The sequence below is a fragment of the Tasmannia lanceolata genome, unplaced genomic scaffold (assembly GCF_043159265.1).
Source record: "Tasmannia lanceolata isolate RefF3 unplaced genomic scaffold, GAP_Taslan_0.1 ptg000015l, whole genome shotgun sequence".
Lineage (NCBI taxonomy): Eukaryota > Viridiplantae > Streptophyta > Magnoliopsida > Canellales > Winteraceae > Tasmannia > Tasmannia lanceolata.
This window is the reverse complement of record NW_027518692.1, coordinates 30,275,784-30,298,651: the sequence shown is the minus strand read 5'-3', so window position 1 is coordinate 30,298,651 and position 22,868 is coordinate 30,275,784. Positions and strand designations below refer to the sequence as shown.

Sequence of the window (22,868 nt, the reverse complement as noted above, 5' to 3'; positions counted from 1 at the left end):
CTTCGGATCGGATCCACCTATGTCACACAGTCACGATCCATCCAAAATCCTTATCGGTCGGATTAGATTCGGATTGTTCTTCGGATCCTAATTTCCACGTCACGATCACGATCCCTTTTAATTCGGACCGTCCATCGGAGTGTCCTATTTTGTCCCAGAAAGCTGAGTACACAATTAATTTTTTTTTAAAGAGTTAGAATGCGCCAGTCCACTCTTAGTGTGTCTATAAGCATTTTCTACCACTCTTAGTGTGTCTATAAGCATTTTCTACAAATAAATTAAAATTTTATTTATGTTTAATCTGAGTAAAATAATGCTTGTAATTTGTAAACAATAAAATTAATCTAAATTACATACACGAATATACTGTATAACTATCATCAAAGAATATGATGTATGACAATAACATTCAGTAATAACAAAATGATGAACTAATAGTATATTCATGACATCATACATGTTCAATAGGTTAGCATGATGAGTATAATGGTGGTGCTGTAATTTTGAGGTGATTATGGAGCGGGGGCCGGAACTTAGAAGATGTGGTAGAAGTGGCGTATGGGTGGAGATGGTGGAGGGGATCGGTGGCCGGAGGAGTAGCTCGAAATTTCTTCTCCTCCTCTCCTCTCTGTTCTTGCCATCTCACAGCAAAAGAAAAAAAAAATCCTAAAACACGAGAGGCGAGAAGTCGCTTTTGAGTATTGAAATTGCACTCCACTTCACTAATTAGAGGTTTTGACGAAAATACCCTTCAAAGAATTATACACATAATGAAAATTTGGAGGGTATTTTGGTAAAACAATTCGGATCATGACTATCCAATGGATATCTCTTGCAAGCCCATATCCAATCCGAAAATTTTCAGATCCCACATTTTCAGATCCAAAATAGGCCCATAGATCCAATTGATATGTTTAGATCCTGTTCATTAACGTTCGGATTAGGATGATCCATCGGACCGTCTGGATCCATTGACACCCCTACATATTTTGATATTTTGAGTCAAAAACCATCCTATCTATTAGTATTTAAAGAGCTGTCATAAGGTTATTACTGTGAAACAACCAATTACTCCAGAAGCTTAAGCTGTGTAGTCCATCTTTTTTAGGGTTGGCCTGGCACATGTGTCCCCTATTTTAACAATAACATGTGAAATAACCAATTACTCCAAAAGCTTAAGCTGTTGGAGATGGCATTATTTAATCTTTTATACTTTAACAATTACACTTCCCAAAAAGCTATTAGGAGCCACTTAAAGAAAAAAAAGACAGTTGGGTTTGTGCAAATGACAAAATCTGGTTGTGCCGATAACATTTCCCTTTTCATATAGGCCAATTGGTTGTAAATAGGTTTGTCGATGGAAATGAGGTGTCAGTGGGCTATCAAATCGAACTTGAATGAGACACATTATCAGGATCCATGTACAAGTTTTGAACCCTAGGATCCGAAATTATTACCGATCGACCAGACAACTAAAAAACGCTCGGGACAGTTCTAAATCTTTTTTAGGGAATTGCTAGCGTTCATCACAAAGGGCATTTCGCGGATGGTCTGTTGCATATGACAGCAGCCACCTCGCGAATGAAGACAAAATCTATTGAAAAGTGAGCATTGGTGGTTGTTGTCAGATGCAACCGATCGTCCGCGAAATTGTTGGTGGGATTTGTATCTGATGGAGATTTAAGAACAACAAGTAACGATGCTTCAAGGCGTGTAATCGCTTTCCTTAAGACAAATTTCGCCCCCACCATTAGTGTGCAACGGGGATCGGCGAATTACCTCCAAGATACAATGAAGCCTTGTAGGAATGTCCTACAAAGGTTTGATTCCGCTTGGCGTTCTGTGATGGACGCTAGCAAATCCCTCTTTTTTATTATAATGTTTTACGAAAATAACCTCTAATTTATTATAACTTTAAGTATTATTCCAGGGGTATTTTTGTAAAAATAAGTCAGGCATTTGTTCAAACGACTTGTATACTATTTATTTTCATTCATCTCTCTCAAGTCTCGAATCACCCTCTTCTCTTCCTTGTCTAACCATTGACCATAAGTCCCTCGCCCACTGTATTGCGACCATTGCAGCTTGCCCTAGCAGCTACCACTCAAGCTCGTACTTACCCTCTCCCCTGCCCCCTTCTGAGAATTTTAACGGTTTAAAAATGTAAGCGGGACCTACCAGGACTTCCTCACGGACGTTCCGATTTGAAATGGATCGTGACCGAGACACGAGAAGTACGGTCCAGACCGTTAGTGTTCCGACCGGTACGAGATGTTACTGGATTGTGACTAAGACTAGTTGGATACAGTTCAAATAGTTGTAAATTGAAATTACAGTAAGGGTTAAGTTGGTTGTCACTAAAAACTTGTCTACAAACAGTTTAGCAAGCAATTAGAGCTTAATAAAGTCGGCAATTAATGGTCTTTTGTCCCTATCAATTGTTGATTCAAATGCAACCATCTAGTTTGAGATCCAGTTGGTTTTCTTAATAAAATCATATCATCTTTCCCTTCTTCTCAGCTCCTAGAAAATGAAAATCTTGAGCCTTCGATATTGCCTGGTACTGCTGCAATTAACAATTAATGACAAGTCTTATTATCTAGCTTGAGAAATCATCGATCAGAAGGTTTTTTTCTGTTTTTGAGGCATTCGTTTAGGCCAAAGTTATTAACATCACATCTTCTAGATATTTCAACTTATTTTTTCATGGGTTGAATGCATGGTGATATTTAGTAAAAGAGATCAATTCAACTCGAAGGGGAATTAGTATTTTTTTTATTTTTTTAAAGTTTTGCTAATGAAAAAAGATAAAAGATACCAGTTTTCCTAAGAACTAACCACAGAAGAGCACAAGTTGTTTGTAACACAGATATAAGAGGAGAAAAAGGAGACAATGGACCAACCTAAAGATTTTGACTCGTGGGGGGGGGGGGGGGGGGGGGGGGGGGGGGGGTGAGGAGACATTACAGGGAAGTTGGGGCGTACCTAGGGATGTAAACGGATCGAATTCGAATCGGATATGGCTATATCCGAATTCGATTACAGTATATACTATCCGAATTCTGATTCGGATTCGAATTTGACGGATATTTAATATCTATTACCGAATTCGTATCCGTCGGATATTTTTCGAATTCGGATATTATCCGTATCCGTTTATCCGGTAAATTCGAACATTTTATTGCAGCACTTTATCTTTCTTCTCATTCTTACTCCTCGAATAAATTTTCCAAACCCTAAAACCATACCTCTACCTTCTCTTCACAAAATTAACTCTCAAACCCTAAAATATATGAGATTCTCTTCTTCCTTTTAAAACAAAGGCAGCGAGAGAGAGGCGGTGGGGATGGATGATGGTAGTGGTAGTGGTCTTTGGGTTTTTTCTTTTTTATGTATATGATGGAATGGGTTTGGGCTATTTTGAACAGTGGAAGTGGGAGTGCTGATTGTGGAAGATGAAGAGAAATGGGGATGGAGATGATGATTGGGTTAGAGATGGAGGTGACTGGCGGTGATGGAGGTGACTGTGAGAAGGTGGAGAGGGGCGGCGGTGGATTTTGGTGGGATTGGAGGCACCAAGGAATGCCGAAGATGGTGTCTCAGCCTCCTCCTTTCTCTTGCTTCTCCTTGCAAACCTTAGAAGTCCTCTCTTTTAATTGCATTTTGGGTTTTTATATAACCCTAAGTTGGAAAATTGATCTGAGCCGTCCATTTACCATCAATGACTATGGCCTTTTTGCTCTATAATTCTCTAGAAACTATGCCATCTTCTTTCAATCACCATCATCCATTTGTCTTTTTCATCCAACTGCCCACATTTGTTGCTTCATAAGAAGCCATGTCAAACTCCAAGAATGCCCTTAAAATGAGAGATTACTTCCTTTCCTACCCAAAACACTTTTTGTTTTTGTTTTTTTCTAAAAAGAAAATTTACTTTTCTTTTAGAAACAAAAGATAGTGTGTCATTACTAAAAATAAATATTAATGATATTATTAATAATAAATAAAAAGAATTTACTTCTCGGATTCGGATGTTAAACGGATCGGATATACCATTTGCCATATTCGCATCCGCTAAGAGCCGGATATCTCATAAACGGATTCGGATAATATCCGCTTGAAACGAATCCGGATAATATTCGCTTTAAACAAATTCGGATGCGGACGGTAATCGAATTTTCGGGGGCGGGGGTGAGGAACCATTTCTAATCCAAGTCAGCTTGTGAGAGATTGGGAAGCCGGTCTAGTCCGAGTCAGCTTCCAAATGCAAAATGACATTACAGGGAAGTTGGGGCGTACCTAGGGATGTAAACGGATCGAATTCGAATCGGATATGGCTATATCCGAATTCGATTACAGTATACACTATCCGAATTCGGATTCGGATTCGAATTTGACGGATATTTAATATCTATTACCGAATTCGTATCCGTCGGATATTTTTCGAATTCGGATATTATCCGTATCCGTTTATCCGGTAAATTCGAACATTTTATTGCAGCACTTTATCTTTCTTCTCATTCTTACTCCTCGAATAAATTTTCCAAACTCTAAAACCATACCTCTACCTTCTCTTCACAAAATTAACTCTCAAACCCTAAAATATATGAGATTCTCTTCTTCCTTTTAAAACAAAGGCAGAGAGAGAGAGAGAGAGGCGGTGGGGATGGATGATGGTAGTGGTAGTGGTAGTGGTCTTTGGGTTTTTTCTTTTTTTATGTATATGATGGAATGGGTTTGGGCTATTTTGAACAGTGGAAGTGGGAGTGCTGATTGTGGAAGATGAAGAGAAATGGGGATGGAGATGATGATTGGGTTAGAGATGGAGGTGACTGGCGGTGATGGAGGTGACTGTGAGAAGGTGGAGAGGGGCGGCGGTGGATTTTGGTGGGATTGGAGGCACCAAGGAATGCCGAAGATGGTGTCTCAGCCTCCTCCTTTCTCTTGCTTCTCCTTGCAAACCTTAGAAGTCCTCTCTTTTAATTGCATTTTGGGTTTTTATATAACCCTAAGTTGGAAAATTGATCTGAGCCGTCCATTTACCATCAATGACTATGGCCTTTTTGCTCTATAATTCTCTAGAAACTATGCCATCTTCTTTCAATCACCATCATCCATTTGTCTTTTTCATCCAACTGCCCACATTTGTTGCTTCATAAGAAGCCATGTCAAACTCCAAGAATGCCCTTAAAATGAGAGATTACTTCCTTTCCTACCCAAAACACTTTTTGTTTTTGTTTTTTTCTAAAAAGAAAATTTACTTTTCTTTTAGAAACAAAAGATAGTATGTCATTACTAAAAATAAATATTAATGATATTATTAATAATAAATAAAAAGAATTTACTTCTCGGATTCGGATGTTAAACGGATCGGATATACCATTTGCCAGATTCGCATCCGCTAAGAGCCGGATATCTCATAAACGGATTCGGATAATATCCGCTTGAAACGAATCCGGATAATATTCGCTTTAAACGAATTCGGATGCGGACGGTAATCGAATTTTCGAATATCCATTTACACGCGTACCTTTACTGGCGGTCATGAAAAACTGCTGGTAAAGCTTCATATTCACTGGCCGTCATAATAAGCCTGCCCGTATAGTTAAAGATTGATTAAGGGAGATGATATTTTCCTCTGGAGTACGCATTCGCCCCCTTTTAACATGATTTGACGTCAAAAAGCGTAAAAGTTGCCCACTGTTCAAGTTATGAGGGGGCGAATGCGTACTGCAGAGGGGTGAAAATATCATCTCCCCTGATTAATAGAATATATTCGAGAGAAATTATACCCCAACCGTCAGGTTGAGGGTCGGGGCACCGTATACATCCAAATTTCCTGTGGTCGGAAAAAACCCGCCACTAAAGCATATATTAGGTAAAAAGACATAAAAATCCCTTGTCTCGGTATATTATTTTTTTTAGGCAGTGTTTTCAGACCGCCAGTGAAGAGCATTAAAAAGTCCACTTCGTGAATTTTCATTCTCCCTCACTATAAACGGCGGCACGGTGTATGAGGCTCCCGCCATTGTGGGGTCTAGGGAGGGCTATATGTACGCAACCCTATCCCACTCTGCGGAGAGGCAGTTTCTGTGACTCAAACCCGTGACCACCTAGTCACAATGGACCTTGATGATATTTGAGTTGGTGGAGATTAAGGCTATTTTTGTCTATTCAAGATTTTTGGTTCTCATAATATAGTTGAGGTTGGACTTCTAGGTTTTTTTTTTAAACAAAAAACTAGGGACCCGGGTGAAACCATGAAATTTATTAATGAATAAAGTAAAAATAAGAAGGCTCAATTTCAAAGCAGTTAGGGGATTTCAGGTCGGGCAGCACTAGGGAAGGGATCAAGTTCAAAGTAGGTAGGTGGTTTTACACATGATTGAAAAGTTTGGGTATATAACAATAGGGAAAAAACTTTATGTTTAGGTGCTTCTACACTCATCAATTATCCAAAATTTTACTTGTATGTACGAATTGTCTTCTAACCCAAATGATTCAAAAATGGGATTTGCTAGTTAATTTCGCGGAAAAGCAATTCGTCGCTGACTATTGCATGAGTGAACATAAGGCTCACTTTTCAGAAGTTTCTTGTATCATTAATTTAATTAATCCGAGGTGCGTTTTCTCTCATGCAAAAGTCATCCGCGAAATGCCTTTTTGAAAATTTCCTAGTAAATCCCTTAAAAATAGCTCTAATCACTACAATCTATGAACTTTACACTAGACGCATTTTTACCTTATTAAGGAACTTCTACGAATCATGGGCATATTTTCCTTAGGGTTGCAACTCGGGTTGGGTTCAACCCAAACCTGCTGGGTTCAACCCAAAAAAAAGTCGGGTCGGGTTGGGTGTCTTTCGGGTCGGGTTCGGGTTCGGGTTCGGTTTTCTTAACCTAGATGGAGATCGTGTTGAGGGCTTGGCAACCCGACCAGTGTGAAACCTGACATTTTTTTAATCATTTTTCTAAAGCTTTTAGTAAGCTTAAAAACTCGGGTTGGATTGGGTTGGAACTCAGGTCGGGTCAGGTTTGGGTGAGAAAAAAGGGTTCCGCGGGTTGGGTCGGGTTGAACTTCATCAGGTTGGAACTCATGTAGGGTTGGTTCATGTTGAGTAAATGGTTCCTCGAATTGGGTTCGTGTTGGCCTCAACCCGACCCGAGTTGCACTCCTAGTTTTCCTACAACTTTCTTGTTCAATTCTTTGTTTTTGGCAAAAAAAAACACTACTCACCGGGTCATTAGTTCAAACCATAGAAAAAAACTTTGTTTTAAATGGTGTTTTTTTTTTTTTGTAAATATGTTTTGTAGGTTTACGGTTTAATAATTCGTTTAAATTTTTTGTGCGACCACAAGACTACATTGTTTTTACTAAAATGATACGTATTGAATGCATTTTTTGCCAACTTTTCAATATTACCACTGCTATATTTTGTAAATTACAAAATTTTAAAGGTATTAAACGTGTATTTCGCATTTAAACTCGAAATTTCCCCGTACTGTTTTTTGCCGTTTTACGTTTTGCTAACTACGATTCGAAAATGGTCCGGTCCGAGTCAACATCCCTCGTGGGTAAACCCTAGTTTTAGATGTGAGAAACCTTAAGGCCATGTTTGGCAACCATGATTTTATTTTATTTTTTTTCACAACAAATTCAGGCTAGTGGTAGGGTGGTTGGAAGATGGAGGGATTTGATAGGTCACGAATGAGTAGAGGGTGAGAATTGCTTTAAAAAACATGGGAAAAAATCAATCATATTTTGAGTGGAGTCTTCTGTTTCCTTGTTTTTGAGGCTTTATCATGAAAAAAAAGCATGGTTGCCAAACATGGCCTAAATGAACTTTAGAATGGTACACATATACATATAACAGTGTAAAACCCCCCAAACCATCCACTGTAGCATATACTTGACTGAACTTTTCGGCCGATACGAAAAGACATCCATTGTCATCCTCTTTTGTGAAAAAACCCCAAATCATCCACTAAATTTGATGAGTAAGAAACTAAGGTACGACATTGTTGTTAATCTAAAAAGCGAAATGGAGATATGGCTGTGATTGGAGAGTAAGGGCATTTTTGTCAACTGAAGATTTTTGTTCAATCAATATGGGTGGTTGGATCACAGGTTAAAAATCAAAAGAGTTGGCCAACAGAAATGTGAGGAGATATCTCTGTGACATTTACACTTTGTAGGTCATTAACATTTTTCTTTCAATAGCACCTGCATCCCATTAAAGCCCTCTGCAATGATTTTATTCACTTTATTCCCCAACGAGAGAAACTAGGAACAATGGCAAAACCAAAAACTGTAAATTGAAGGTCAAATCCGAATACCCTCCCTCCATTCGGATCTAATGGGTCTTGTTCAAAATGAAAAATAATTTCGGACCTTAAGACCGTTTGGGTCCATTACCACTTCTACTTTCAGTAATAGTAATGATTCTTAGATAAGGGTAGTTTCGTCTTTTCACTGTAGATATTTTGTTAGGGTGCCGGGGTCTACGGAGAAGCAACTACCGTGAAAAGAAAATGTCATCCTTCTCTCATGGCCTCCCACGTGACAGTCAACCTCATTGTCATCATTGCACGTGCGGCAACATCAGAGGAAAGAGGTATGGCCAACTCGTCATTGACCACCGCTTGTTTTGGCTTTTCACACGCACGAAATACTCTCACATGGCCGCTCATACCGGCCCAAGTCTAGCACTATCACGTGCTAAAAGGGACTCCAAAGTCATTTTCAAAATGAGAGTGGAGGAAGAATAATAAGAGCGCCCCTTTTTACACGAGAGGGGGCTGTCACAGGGAAGAAAAGAGGGCAAATTCATCATCCCTCCCTAAAAATCATTTAAAAACTTGAAGGTAAAAATAAACCCTCACGCCAAGCAATCCCAGAGTGGTGCTCTACCCCTATTACACTCTTTCCTTCTAATCCAAGCATAGATAGAAATTTAAATAAATTTATCCCAATCTCGAACGTGGATTCACCTGGGGCCCATTTGGCTCGGCAGTTAGATGCCTGCCACGTGGTATTTTGGGCCCGGGTAAAAGTGAAAAACGAAGAGACACTGTTTTCTAAGCAGGTACATGTGGCGAGATCGACACGGTTGAATCCGATCGAGTTGAGCTGTAACCGTCGTGCTTAAACGTGGATTAGGGAATTTAATAAAGGGTAAAATTGGGAGTAGGCGAAACGGAAAGAAATAAGAATAATAAAAGAACGCAAGTCCCGAGGAAAAAAAAAAAAAAACAAACAGTGGAATTCCGCTGTAAACTTGGACGCAAATGCTCTGAGTCTCAGCGACAAAGTCTGCAAGATCGGTTCCAAGGGAGTTGAATTCGACACTTTTAATTTTTATTAATCTCATTCTTAATTATCCCATAATTCATTAATGTGTTCTGCTTAACCAAATTACTTCTGTACCCATCTTTCCTACCAAATAATTGCCCCACCAAGTTTACCAAACTATCCTTTACCACTTACAAAAGTGCTAAGTAAGCTCAACATGGATCAAGACATTAGACTATCTGGTACGTGGGGAGTGGTGATCTGGACCGTTGATCTTGTAGGATAACACGAAAGCCTAATTGAGTATGTGATCCTACATCAACCATTAAGATCAAAACTCTCACATATATGGTGGGCCCACAACTAGAAATAATAATCATAATCCACAAAGGGCGTCCATTCTCGGTCATGATCCATTCATATTCCTTATCGGTTGTATTCTTTTCGGAGTTCCTTTTGAATCTAAATTTTGGGTCTGGGTTACAATCTATTTCGAATCGGACCGTCCATCAGAGTGTCCTAGGTATTATTTAATGTTAACAAAATGGTCTTATGAATAGACATTATTGAATGAAATATGAAGGATTTATTTGAATGATTAAGCTCAAATTGGGAAATACAAAATCATCTCATGGGGGTGCTTTCGTCATTATGCAAAAGGTATTATTGTAGATTTCTAGTAAGCAAAGGGGTATTGAAAAAGCTTTCCCTGCCTTGTTTTTTATTCTTGTTTTTTACTTTCCACATTTCTGTCCTTTTACACTCCGAAATTCCTCCATTTTTAGCGGTCCCCATGTCACCTTCAAACACAAATAAACCCTACTCTCTTTACTCTCTCTTACCCTTTCCTCCTAATATCAGAACCTCTCTCTCTCTCACTCTAACCTAAAAAAAAAAAACGAAAGAGATAACAACCCTAGCTTTGCCCTAATGGAATCACCAGAATTCGTAGAACAAACCTTCTCCCGTGCCGGAACCCTGCAATTGTCGCCGGAAAAATCACACGCAGATCAGAAATTAGGTGAACATTTCATTATCGATGACCTCCTCGATTTCTCCAACGAAGAAGCAGGAATAGAGGACGGAATATTTGATTCCGGTGCCGGAAATTCCACCGAATCTTCCACCGTCACCGTTGTAGAGAGCTGCAACTCCTCATTCTCCGGTTCTGAGCCTCAGTTCTCCGGCGACCTCGGTTGCAGGAGTTTTGCCGACGCTCATTTATCCGGCGACCTCTCCGTGCCGGTAAATCGCTGCAAAAGGCCGGAATTTTCAATTTCTGAGTGTCAGACTTCTCGCTGCTTTTTGAAATGAGCATATCTATTTTAATTTTAATTTTTTTTATAATATTTGTTAACAAAAAGTAAACAAATATAAAAAAAAAAAGGGCTAATTTTTATCTTATCTTTTCTTTTCCTTTTTTTCAGTACGAGGATTTAGCAGAGCTGGAATGGCTATCGAATTTCGTCGAGGAGTCATTTTCAAGCGATGATTTGCAGAAATTACATCTAATTTCAGGAATGAAACCCCGAATCGACTCGGTCACGGAAAATAAAGAATTTTCCGGCAACAATGGCCGGAATAATCCTATTTTCCGGCCAGAGATTTCAGTTCCCGGCAAAGCTAGAAGCAAGCGCTCACGTGCTGCTCCCTGCGACTGGTCATCAAGACTACTCGTCTTGTCTCCGGCATCATCGTCAGAATCCGGCATATCAAATTCAGGCAAAAAAGAGATTTCCGGAACCGGAGATGGCCGGAAATGTCTACATTGCTTGACGGAGAAGACGCCGCAGTGGCGGACAGGTCCGATGGGTCCGAAAACTCTGTGTAATGCGTGTGGGGTCAGATATAAGTCCGGTAGGCTGGTGCCGGAGTACCGGCCCGCTGCGAGTCCGACCTTTATGATGACTAAGCATTCGAATTCTCACCGGAAAGTTCTTGAGCTACGGAGAAAGAAGGAATTAGAGCAGCAACATCAGTTTCAGCATCCTAATGCGGTTTTAATCAAAGATGATTATTTGAATTACAGAGATGATTATTTGCATCTGTTAGAGTTTTAATCAAACTTAAGTGGAAAATTGAGGTTTAGTAGTTCAATTTAGAATTCGAGAAGTTGTTTTGTGTATGTGTTGTTTTTAACTTTTTTGGTTAATGAGGTTTAGTATGCTAATATTCTGTGTTTTTCTTTCTTCTCTTCTGCCGAATTGGGCAATTTATGCAACGAATTTTTACAATGTAGGGAATTTTCTTTCCTTGTTTTCTTTCTCCACTGATTGCATGCTCTCTCTTTTTTACCGTTGTTTTTTAAATTGCAGCGGTAAGAATTAACTTTTCCTTGCACATTTGAAATTTGAATCTCACTGAGGTTTGAACACTTTCCCTCTCACTAAATTCTGTCTAATACACTGAAATTTTTTTATATACCATGCCCACTTCTTCTCTTCCAGTTCCAGGCTTCCAGTTCCAGCTTGCTTTACCACACATATGCTGAAGTTCAGTGTATAAACGCTATCCTGACCCTTCCTACGTCCCATCAATGAAATCATAGAGATAATCCAATTGGGCTTGGCGCGAGATCCAAGAACCGGCCCATTCGGATCATTTATTTTAGGACTCTGAAGTTGGGCTTGGCTCGGAATCCAAGAACCGGTCCATTCGTATCATTTATTGTACGACTTAGAAGTTCCAGCAGCTCACAGGGGTGGACATGGTTCGGGACCAACCCGAGCAACCGAACCGAACCGGTCACTGTGGTTCGGTTCCAATTTTAAATGGTTCGGTTCCGGTTCAGATTTTTAGAAACCGATTATACATGGTTCGGTTCTGGGTATACCCCAAAACCGAACCGAACCATGTCCACCCCTAGCAGCTCATATGATGACTGTCGGCATGGTACCATACATCACTAACACATAGATACATAAACTTATGCAATGCACCATGCTCATGTACGTCACATCCACGGCATGCATTGCATGCCTCTAATCCACATTCACATGCACCTCAAAAGAATTAGTGGGACCCACATTATTTGGGTGATCCAAACCATTCATTTGTTGGGTCCTGACATAGATAGGGTGTGCCTAAAATATCTTCTCCATAGGATGATCCTGACCCTCCAATTTGTGGAGGTTTAAAATGGACGGCAGCACTGACTTGTGGATCATCGTATGGAGAAGATATCTAGGCAGACCCTCTCTATGTTAGGGCCCAACAAAGGAGTGGTTTGGATCACCCAAATAAGGTGGGCCCCACTGTTTTTTGGGCTGGTCGTGCACCGTATAATTTCTCTGTTCCAACAAAATACACCTATGAATGGTAAAAGACAGCTTTTGGGCTCCACCGGAGCACATGTATGTCAACGCCATGCTTATAAATCTACAAAAATCAACGGCTCAGATTTTGATTTTTCAAATGCATTTATATTAAGAAAAGCCAACCACATGCATTTGTAAAGAAACAGGAGGCGGCACATAAAAAAATTGCAAAGGACAAACCATAACAAGTTAACAGACATCCACATGCATTTGCATTAATAAAGGAGAGGGGGCATGTAGAGCCGTAGGGGTGTGCATGACTGACGCTCTATCACGTAAGCTTCACATGTACGTAGCCCTTTTTGAGCGAATGAAGGAACCTGTAATATGCACAAAGGATTGATCCTTCTCTCAGAAGTAGACGGAGGGGCTGAACTTCCCTCAAGGAGATCAAATCCATTGGGAACCGATTTGGGCTCATAACCCATATATCTTGAGTAGAGTTTTTTGTTTTCTTGTTTTTATGCTTTTCGTACCTTATCCTCACTCAATCCCTCTCATAAGACTTTAGTCCCAAGTATTAAATTGATTGTGCAATAGCTTGCAACTGAAGAACCAAAGAATTATTGCAGTCACCAATTTGATGCGATTGTAAAGGTTTAGGTTCATTTTCAATGAGTCTCCTCAGGGATACAATTTTTATAGATCACTCCCACAGTCTTTTAACAAAGAATAGCAAGTAGACGATAAGACAGTGATGTTGAAGGCAGTTGATTTAAGTGTCAACTAATGGCCATGAATTAGAATCTTCCAAACCAACCAGATTCTGAGGCTCAGATTGATAGAATCCCAACCCTTTCTTTAGTAGATCAATCACAAACCAGATCCAATGCTTCAGATCTTAATGTCTATTATTTCCATCAAGCAAAGACGCACATATATATATATATATATGGAAACTTATGGTGAGCTTAAGCGCCCAATCACATGGGGGCCCACTTTGTTAGGATGATCCAAAGCATTCATTTTAAAGTCCCTTACATAGATAGGGGGTGTACCAAAAATTCAGCTCCATAGCATCATCCTAACCCCTCCATTTGTGGAGGACAAAAATGGACAGACACAAATCTGCCCATTTTTTGTCCTCTACAAATGGAGGGATTAGGATTATCCTTGGAGCTGATTTTTGGTACACCCCCTATCTATCATAAGGCCTTGCAAATGAATGGTTTGGATCACCACATGTGATTGGGGAGCTTAAGCGCGGGGAGCCATGTGATTGGGGAGCCAACAGTTTCCCCTCTCTCTCTCTCTCTCTCTCTCTCTCTATATATATATATATATATATATATATATATATATATATATATATATATATATATATATATATGAGAGAATGGTTTATGTGCAGCTGCATAGGTAATTTATCTGTGCATGGGTTAAAAGTAGAAAACTATTGGTTCTCAACGTGTGCCCCTCTGCAACAGAAATCTCTCTCTCTCTCTCTCTCTCTCTCTCTCTCTCTCTATATATATATATATATATATATACACTAGTAAAAAACCCCGTGTGATGCACGGGCCGACAAAGAACTGTACGGACCACATCACGGGTTGGTCCAAACCGTCCATGTGATGGAACACAACATAAATAGGTTGTGCCCCAAAAATCATTTCCATAGGCTGATCCTAGCCCTCCAATCTATAGAGGTTTCCATAATATGTTGTTCCTCTTAAATCGGATGGTTAAGATCACCCTATAGATTTTTTATTAAAAAAGCATAAAGGAGGAGGGTCGGATTGAAATTATTTGGCTTTAATGGGTAACTTTGTTAAAAAGCATAAAGGAGGGGGTAGGATTGAAAATATGTGTGTTGAATGGGTGCCTTTGTTAAAAAAAGTCAAAAAGAGTGATCTGTAATTCTACAAAAAATTCTCTTATTTTCTCTTTTACTATATATATATATATATATATATATATATATATATATATATATATATATATATATATATCTAATACAATAAGCTGTGATGAAAAGAAGAGAGTTTTTCCATTTTTTTGAAAATCACATGAGAATTACACGTCACATTTTTTGACTTTTTTGAACAAATGCACCCCATTCAACTCATATAATTTCTAATACGTGGTCCGTTGGTTTTTTAATAAAAAATCTATAGGGTGATCTTAACCATCCGATTTAAGAGGAATTATGATCCTAGATTGGAGGGCTAGGATCAGCCTATGGAAATGATTTTTGGGGCACAACCTATTTATGTTGTGTTCCATCACATGGACGGTTTGGGTCAACCTATGACATGGTCCGTACAGTTCTTTGTCGGCCCGTGCATCGCATGGGTTTTTTACTAGTATATATATATATATATATATATATATATATATATATATAGTAGAAGAGAAAAGAAGAGAATCTTTTGAATTTTTTTAAAATTCTATGAGAATTACACATCACTTTTAATTGACTTTTTTTAACAAATGCACCCATTCAACGCACATATTTTCAATCCTACCCCCTCCTTTATGCTTTTTAACAAAGTCACTCATTAAAGCCACATAATTTCAATCTTACCCCCCTTACTTATGCTTTTTTAATAAAAAATATAGGGTGATCTTAACCATCCGATTGAAGAGAAATTATGGAAACCTCTATATAGATTGGAGGGCTAGGATCAGCCTATGGAAATGATTTTTGGGGCACAACCTATTTATGTTGTGTTCCATCACATGGACGGTTTAGATCAACCTATGATGTGGTCTATACAATTCTTTGTCGGTGTTTTTTGCTAGTGTCTATATATATATATATATATATAGAGAGAGAGAGGAAAGTGTCTCTAGTCTCTCCCCTAGATAAGCTTATCTACCCCTCCCTTTAAAAAAACACAGTGGGCCCACGCTGTTTGGATGATCCAAAGCATTCATTTGATAGGTCCTAACATAGATAGGGTGTGCCCAAAAAATCAGCACCAAAGGGTCCACGTTTATATGCATCCATTTTGGACACGGTGTGCCCAACAAAATAAAGTTCTAGGATGACCCTTTGGTGCTGATTTTTTGGGCACACCCTATCTATGTTAGGACCTATCAAATGAATGCTTTGGATCATCCAAACAGCGTGGGCCCACTGTGTTTTTTTAAATGGAGGAGTAGATAAGCTTATCTAGGGGAGAGACTAGAGACACTTTCCTCTATATATATATATGAGAATAGTGTTCATGCGCAACTGCTCAGATAGCTTATCCGAGCAGCTGCTTTAAAAACTCACGTGGCCCACATTTTTGGGGTGATCCAAAGCATTCATTTGCAAGGCCCTTCCATGGATAGGGTCTGTACCAAAAAAACAGCCCTATAGGTTCATCCTAACCCAATCAAAGGTGGAGGGGAAAATGGACAGATATTGTTGCTGACCATTTTTGCCCTCCACAAATGGCAGGATTAGGATGATCCTAAAGGGCTCATTTTTGGTACACACTCTATTCATTGAAGGGCCTTCCAAATGAATTCTTTGGATCACCCCAAAAATGTGGGGCCACATGAGTTTTTGAAGCAGCTGCTCCGATAAGCTATCTGAGCAGCTGCACAGGAACACCTCTCTCTCTCTCTCTCTCTCTCTCTCTCTCTCTCTCTCTATATATATATATATATATATATATATAGAGAGAGAGAGAGAGAGAGCTTGCAGTTCCTGCGGGTGCCCTCAGCTAAGCTTAGCTGCGGTGGCTCTTTAAAAACATAGGGGCCCCACATTGTTAGGATGATCTGAAGCATTCATTTGAAAGGCCACATCATAGATAGGGTGTGTACAAAAAATCAGCTCCATTGGATCATCCTAACCCCTCCAAAAGTGGGGGCAAAAATGGGCAGATTTGTGGACAAAATGTGTCTATCCATTTTTGCCCCCACTTTTGGAGGGGTTAGGATGATCCAATGGAGCTGATTTTTTGTACACACCATATCTATGATGTGGCCTTTCAAATGAATGCTTCAGATCATCCTAACAATGTGGGGCCCCTATGTTTTTAAAGAGCCAGCTCATATAAGCTATATGAGGGCACCCTTAGGAACCCTTTTCTCATATATATATATATATATATATATATATATATATATATATATATAATGGGATATCAGGGTTAGGGTTTTCGAAATCAATAACTTTTCTAATTAGACTTGGACTGCTTAATGGGATTAATCCTCAGTTATCTACAATCTAATTAATTAAAAGGGTTACATATAAACTAACTATATGATCAAAGCGGCAGAGATTCTATTCTTAGATCTAGAGAGCGACCAATCTAAAATTCTCCCACTTGGTACATATTGATACTTCTTGGTTTTGGAAAAAGATTCCTTTAATTTTAGATACTTCTTTAAATATAGCTTGACAAACATGATAAGAGCCACCAAAAATTTAGTTGCAATATTAGATTTAATTATCTCAAACTAACTATCAGACACTAAGGGGCTGTTTGGATACACGGATTTTAGAATCTTAGATATTAGTTTGAAAGCAGTGTAAAATTCTGGATTTTACAATGGAAGTATGTTGCAGATGTGGGGAAAGTAGGTTGCAGATGAAGGGTTTAAATAAGAAATCCAGGTTTTAGGCATCTCTACCCCAACCTGAGATTTCTAAAACCTGGAAACAAGGGCGATCTCCTACTCTCTCGAACAGAGATAAAACAACAGACGGTCTCCTTCTCTCCTCTTCTATAGTTCTATCCATGATTTTGAGGAAATCCAAGATCATAAAATCAGCGTATCCAAACAACCCTGAATTAATCATTACCGTAAGCTTCGCATGTCTATTATACAATATGGGATGAAGCCCTTTTGTCATAGGGTGTGCATCAGCAATTCAGTGGAGAGGTGCTAAAAAGTGTAGCGAGGCAGAAGCTTGGATCCTTGGATGGAGTTTGAAGCCTTGCTTTTGGATTGTCCTATCAATAAAATTCTTACTCATCGAAAAAATACAAAATGTGTTAATTGCTTTAATCAGATATGCTTTTGAGACCTCTAAAGGAAACATGATATCATGCGCTACAGCTAACATATGAGCATATTCATCACTAGAAGAGGCAAAAGCTATAAATGTAGCAGATTGAAGGGCAAAGAAACACCAAAAAAATTTGTTTTGCAAGCAATGAAAGGACAGTCACACAGCCAAATGGCCTAAACAATGGAGCTAGAATCAATAGAGATGCAATCCTTCACTTCAATCAGGGATAACATTAACCTTGGATACCTCTGCTTGGAAAGTGTTGAAGATAAGATCATGGAAAACCAAAACCAAACTCGTAATAGAATGATTAGGCATGTAATTTCTGCAAACCTAGAATGAGCTCTGTCTGGTTGGCTACCAACTTTGAGCTTTCATCGCGGTACGGAGAGACCCAACTCTAATGAGCAATTATTAGAAGAAAGCAAAATCAGTAGAACATTCACAAATAAAATGAATGGTAAGAGAATTTGTGTTCAACTACAAACTACATGAATTTCTTTTCTTTTTTTGAAAGATCAAACTATAAGAATTCAAGAAATAAGATTATTATCTTCAATTATAGCAATCTGCAGATGGAGGTTAGTACTTGATAAAACCTAAAAAAGAATGAGTAAATTTTCCACAAGCTTTCTAGTGCTATTATTTTCTTGTCTTCACATCAACCAGGTCCATGAGGTATGCATTGTCTCATTAAATTTCTGTAATTGCATTATTAGGGAGGGAAATAGAATAAGGAATGGGAAGAAGACACTGCATATTCACACCATTGGACTTTTTTGGCAAGCACCATTCACAGGTAAATGACATTGTGCACAAACATCATTGTGCAAAAGGATTATTTGCTTCTATCGATGGGAGATCTTGTCAAGTTACCATCAATACAACTCTCAATACTCAAGTCTTTGCTGGCTTAAAAATAACGCCTTACCTAGAGAACCTTTTGAAAGTTCCAAATAATTTTACTTTTTGATTTTCGAATCATCAAAGTAATTTAAAACATCATTTAAATCAACTTCCAGATCAATAAACTCGTGGTTTCATGGATTTACAAAAATAAAATTGCAAAGAAGGGGATCTAGGTTATAGCTCTAAGTGTGTTACACTTATGTTTTGGGGCCTTAGGATGCTTTTTATAGAGTTTAGACCCAAAACTAGCCGTTATAGGCTCATAACGGGCAGGACGGATGACCCACGGTCAGCTATTGGAGCCGACTATCCTGTGGACGGTCGTCTGTCCAGGGGTACTGTGCTAGTTTGCATAGTTAACTTTGGAAAATCATATCTCCCTCGTTCCTTATCGAACCTTAGAGAGTCTATTTTTAGAAATGATTTCAAAATTATTTGAAACTTCCCTAATGCCATTATATATACATATATAAAGAGGGGTTAGCCTACATTCTAAGACTTCAAGCACATCTTCAATTCTTCAAGTCTTCTTCAGTCCTCTTCTTCTTCATGGATCTTCCCGTTCCTTTGGCTCCATTGATTTTTAATTCAATCCATGCCTCTATCCAACCTTTGGTTCCTTGACCCATGCCTCAATGCACTACTTTTGTTCTTTACAAACTATTCTTAGACAACATTGAAGGCACTAGTAAAAGAAAAAATAATTAAAAATAACATATTGTGTTTGTTGTCATCAAAAAAATCCTTGAGATAATGACCGAGGTGGAACCCTTGGGCTAACATCATTAAAGCTCTTCATTCTGGTAATATCCTTACACCATTAAACTTTCTCATATTTAATGTCAGCTCTACGCCTGATTTTGTATAAAAACTGATTGATCCACAAAGAGTACCACCTACCTGGGGCAATCCATGTCAGGTATGCATTTATGCTTTTCTATTTGCGAGTACTTATATATCAACTGCATTCATGATTTTATTTTCATTAAGAGAGTAATGAAAGAACAAAAAGAGTACTGGATTACAAAAAGATGATCAAAGAGACCTATCTTGATATGTATTATTTGACATGTAGTGTATCACTTGATACACTTAAGGATATCAAGTATATCCCCTACATTATGATATTCAGTGACACGCATGAGACATCCCACCTAGTATTGAATTGTGAAATGAGGTGAAAACGGAGTTCTACTCTTGCCATCTAGTTTTTTGACACATTGAAGCTTCTTGAAGCCCAATAGATGGCTTTTTGGGGACTCCTTTTGAAGATTAGCATAGCATCTATCAATTAATAAAAGCATCGGAACTCAAAATTTGAGGATTTTTGCATTTTAAGACTTTATTGATGTATTTACGGCGATTACTAATTTCTTTCTTGCTAAATAGATGTAGTTCAAGATTTCTTAGAGTGTTTACATCTCAATGTATGTGCTAGATTTGCTATGTTTAACTTTACTCCTTTTTAGAGCTTTTATTTTTCTTTTTTTCAAGGGATTTCACTTCTTACTTGCTAAATACATACAGATCCATGTCATTGGTAATTAATATTTGGGGCTGGATGTACTACACATATATGTGCTAGAGCTACTTTTTGTAATTTTTATAATTAATTTTTTAAATATTATTTTGTTCATTTTGTGTCAAAAAACTAAGATAAAAACATGCCTTTTGAACGATTATGATTTACTCCCATTTAATAATTTATTAATATATTTTTATTTTTCAAAGATCTTTGTACCATCTGATACGTACTCAGACATGTATCGCATATCAGCAATAATTAGGATTTTACCATGTGCAATATGTCTAAGAGTACCTTTTTGTTTTTGAATGGTAAGTATGTCTACGAGTACCGAGACTTAAAACCTTGATTACGCCCAACAACATATCACAAACATGAATCTGCACATGCCACTAACATCAGCAGAGAGATGAGGAAACATGGGGCTATAACCCAATAAACTCTAAAACATATGCTGTGACCACAATCAATAACAAAGTTCCCCAGCCAGTCTAGAGTGACCCTTCCTCTACTCTCTGAACTGGCACATTTAGTTCATAGTGCCCCTAACCATAAGTCACTTATTTGAATGAAAACACAAAGTATGTCTTCACTTATCAAATCATCTCTAGTAATTTATCTGGTTCTGTACTCTTAAACACAATATTAGCCACCACACCAGTGCATAACATCAATTGTGATGCAAGTAATTATGATTCAGTCAAATATAATTGCAACAAAACGCAACAGAATAAGAACAATTGTAAACATAATTCATTCGGCACAACGAAATCCATATCATAGAACTTCTCAACGGACGTAAAGAACAGCTCTATCATCACAAACATATGTACATTTTTCTATCAGTTTATCCTCAATATAGGTGAAATGAAAAACCGGAGAACAGAAAATAAAATTAGAAAGAGCGATCATCCTCAATATCAAGATAATGTGCTCATATTGACAAGTCCATTCTAACCTACAAACCAACCAAACCTAGACATAGAAATCAAAACCGGGGAAAAGCACAAGAAAAAATATTAAACCAAAGACTAATCAACGTGACCTATAATTAACCCAATGTAACCCGACTCTAAAAAAATAGAAAGGAGGGTCTGTTTGCTTGCTCATAGTTGCCCCTATAGAGTAGTGGTGAATTGGAACTTATGTAGTCAACAATTATAATAGCAGTCAAGTAGTCTATGCTAGAGTAGTGAAAGTAGTGTCTGGTTGTCAACTAGAGCAGTTTGTTGGGGCAAAGCGTCATTACCATAATAATGTAGTAGTAGGGGTGCAATTATCAATATATATAGAGAGAGAGAATCGACATACGGAAAGAAAAGTGCTAAATCCTAAAACTCTAAAAGTGCTAAATCCTGAAACTCTAAAAGCCTTTTTTTTTCGAGTAGTTTGGTGGAGAACAAAAGTCATGCCACATGAGCTGACAAGGGGAAGACAAGGGAAGTAGTCTCATAGTAGTTTGAAATAAAACATACAAACAGACACTACTAGTAGACATATGATCAAAACAAACAATCAAACACTACTAGTGGACAATGTAGCACCCCAACCAAAACACCTAGCAACCCCCATAAATTGTGCAACCAAAAAACCCCGAAAATTTTTGAGAAAGAATGTCATGGTAGAATTGTTATCAATTCCCAAACCTCTAATAAATAAATCCCCTAAAGAATGAAAGTTTAAGAAAAAAAAAGCAAAAAATAATAGAAAAAGTGATCATCCTCAATATCAAGATAATGAGCTCAATTTGAATAATCCATTCTAACGTACAAACCAACCAAACCCAGACATAGAAATCAAAACAAGGAAAATCCCACGAAAAAATAGTAAACCAAAGACTAATCAACATAACTTCAAATTAACATGTTCTAACTATTGAAGTATAAATGATTAAATAACACTAACCCTAACAGTTTAATTAACTCAAAGAAAAGTTGCTTACACATATAAAAAACAAATAAGAGATCAATCTCCAGGGTTTGCACGGCAGAGAATACCCTGAGACAAAGATCTCGCCGTATCAATGCCGAGACATGACGTCAATCGGGCCGAAGAAACTGCGCTATGAAAGGGGAGGAGCGATTGAACACAGCCCATTTCAGAAGGTAACCTGAAAAATCCAACATAAACACAACTTGTTAAGATTTATTGAAGATAGAAGAAAAATGAGGAAGAGGGTTTTGAATAAGAGAGGAATTGCCTTGAAAAGGACGGAGAAGGGCGAGGATTGTGCGTTGTGGAGATGGGTTTGTTGGGTTTTTTGAGGCCTGATTTGATAACGGAGAGAGTTGGGTTTGAGGTTGATCGGTATCTAGACGCCATGAGAGGAAAATTTTGGAGCCAATGAAGAGAAATAGGGGAAGAGGTTTTTGTGGGGTTTATGAGGATTACACTCGCCTAAAACCTAATATAAGGTAAAATGGGCGTAAAACAAATTTTTACACATTTTTCCACTTAAAATGGGCGTAAAATTTGTTTTACGCCCTACGCCCTACGTCCGTTTTATAGATACCTCCATTTCAAGGGTGAATTTTCAAACTAACCTTACGGGCTTTACTAACTCTGTAACCATCTCTCCAAGGAGAACTACCACACATTTATTTAAGGGGTCTTTGCGTATTTTGTTTTATTTACAAAAAGATTCTTCTTGCTCGACAATTTGCAAATAGAGTCGTAACGTTTGAGATAAATTTGCAAATTTTGTGACCAAAATGCCCATGGTAGATTTCTTTACTATTAAAAAGACCAAAATGTCCTTGTATTTAAAAAGACAAACTACATTATAAAAAGACCAAAGTTCCTTCTGTATATGCTAGCATGAAAAGAAAAAAAATTACGGGCCCTACTCTCTCTATACATGGGCTCGGGT

The 22,868-nt window shown here is 38.2% G+C and overlaps 1 protein-coding gene across 1 annotated transcript; it reads left to right on the top strand.

The window, feature by feature from the left end:
- The first annotated feature begins 10,084 nt into the window (after nucleotides 1-10,084).
- Nucleotides 10,085-11,556, top strand: LOC143845505 (GATA transcription factor 9-like). Its single transcript, XM_077353882.1, has 2 exons — nucleotides 10,085-10,536; nucleotides 10,719-11,556. The coding sequence occupies exons 1-2, from the start codon at nucleotides 10,222-10,224 to the stop codon at nucleotides 11,349-11,351; spliced, it is 948 nt and encodes a 315-aa protein (XP_077209997.1). The 5' UTR covers nucleotides 10,085-10,221; the 3' UTR covers nucleotides 11,352-11,556.
- Nucleotides 11,557-22,868: the final 11,312 nt, after the last annotated feature.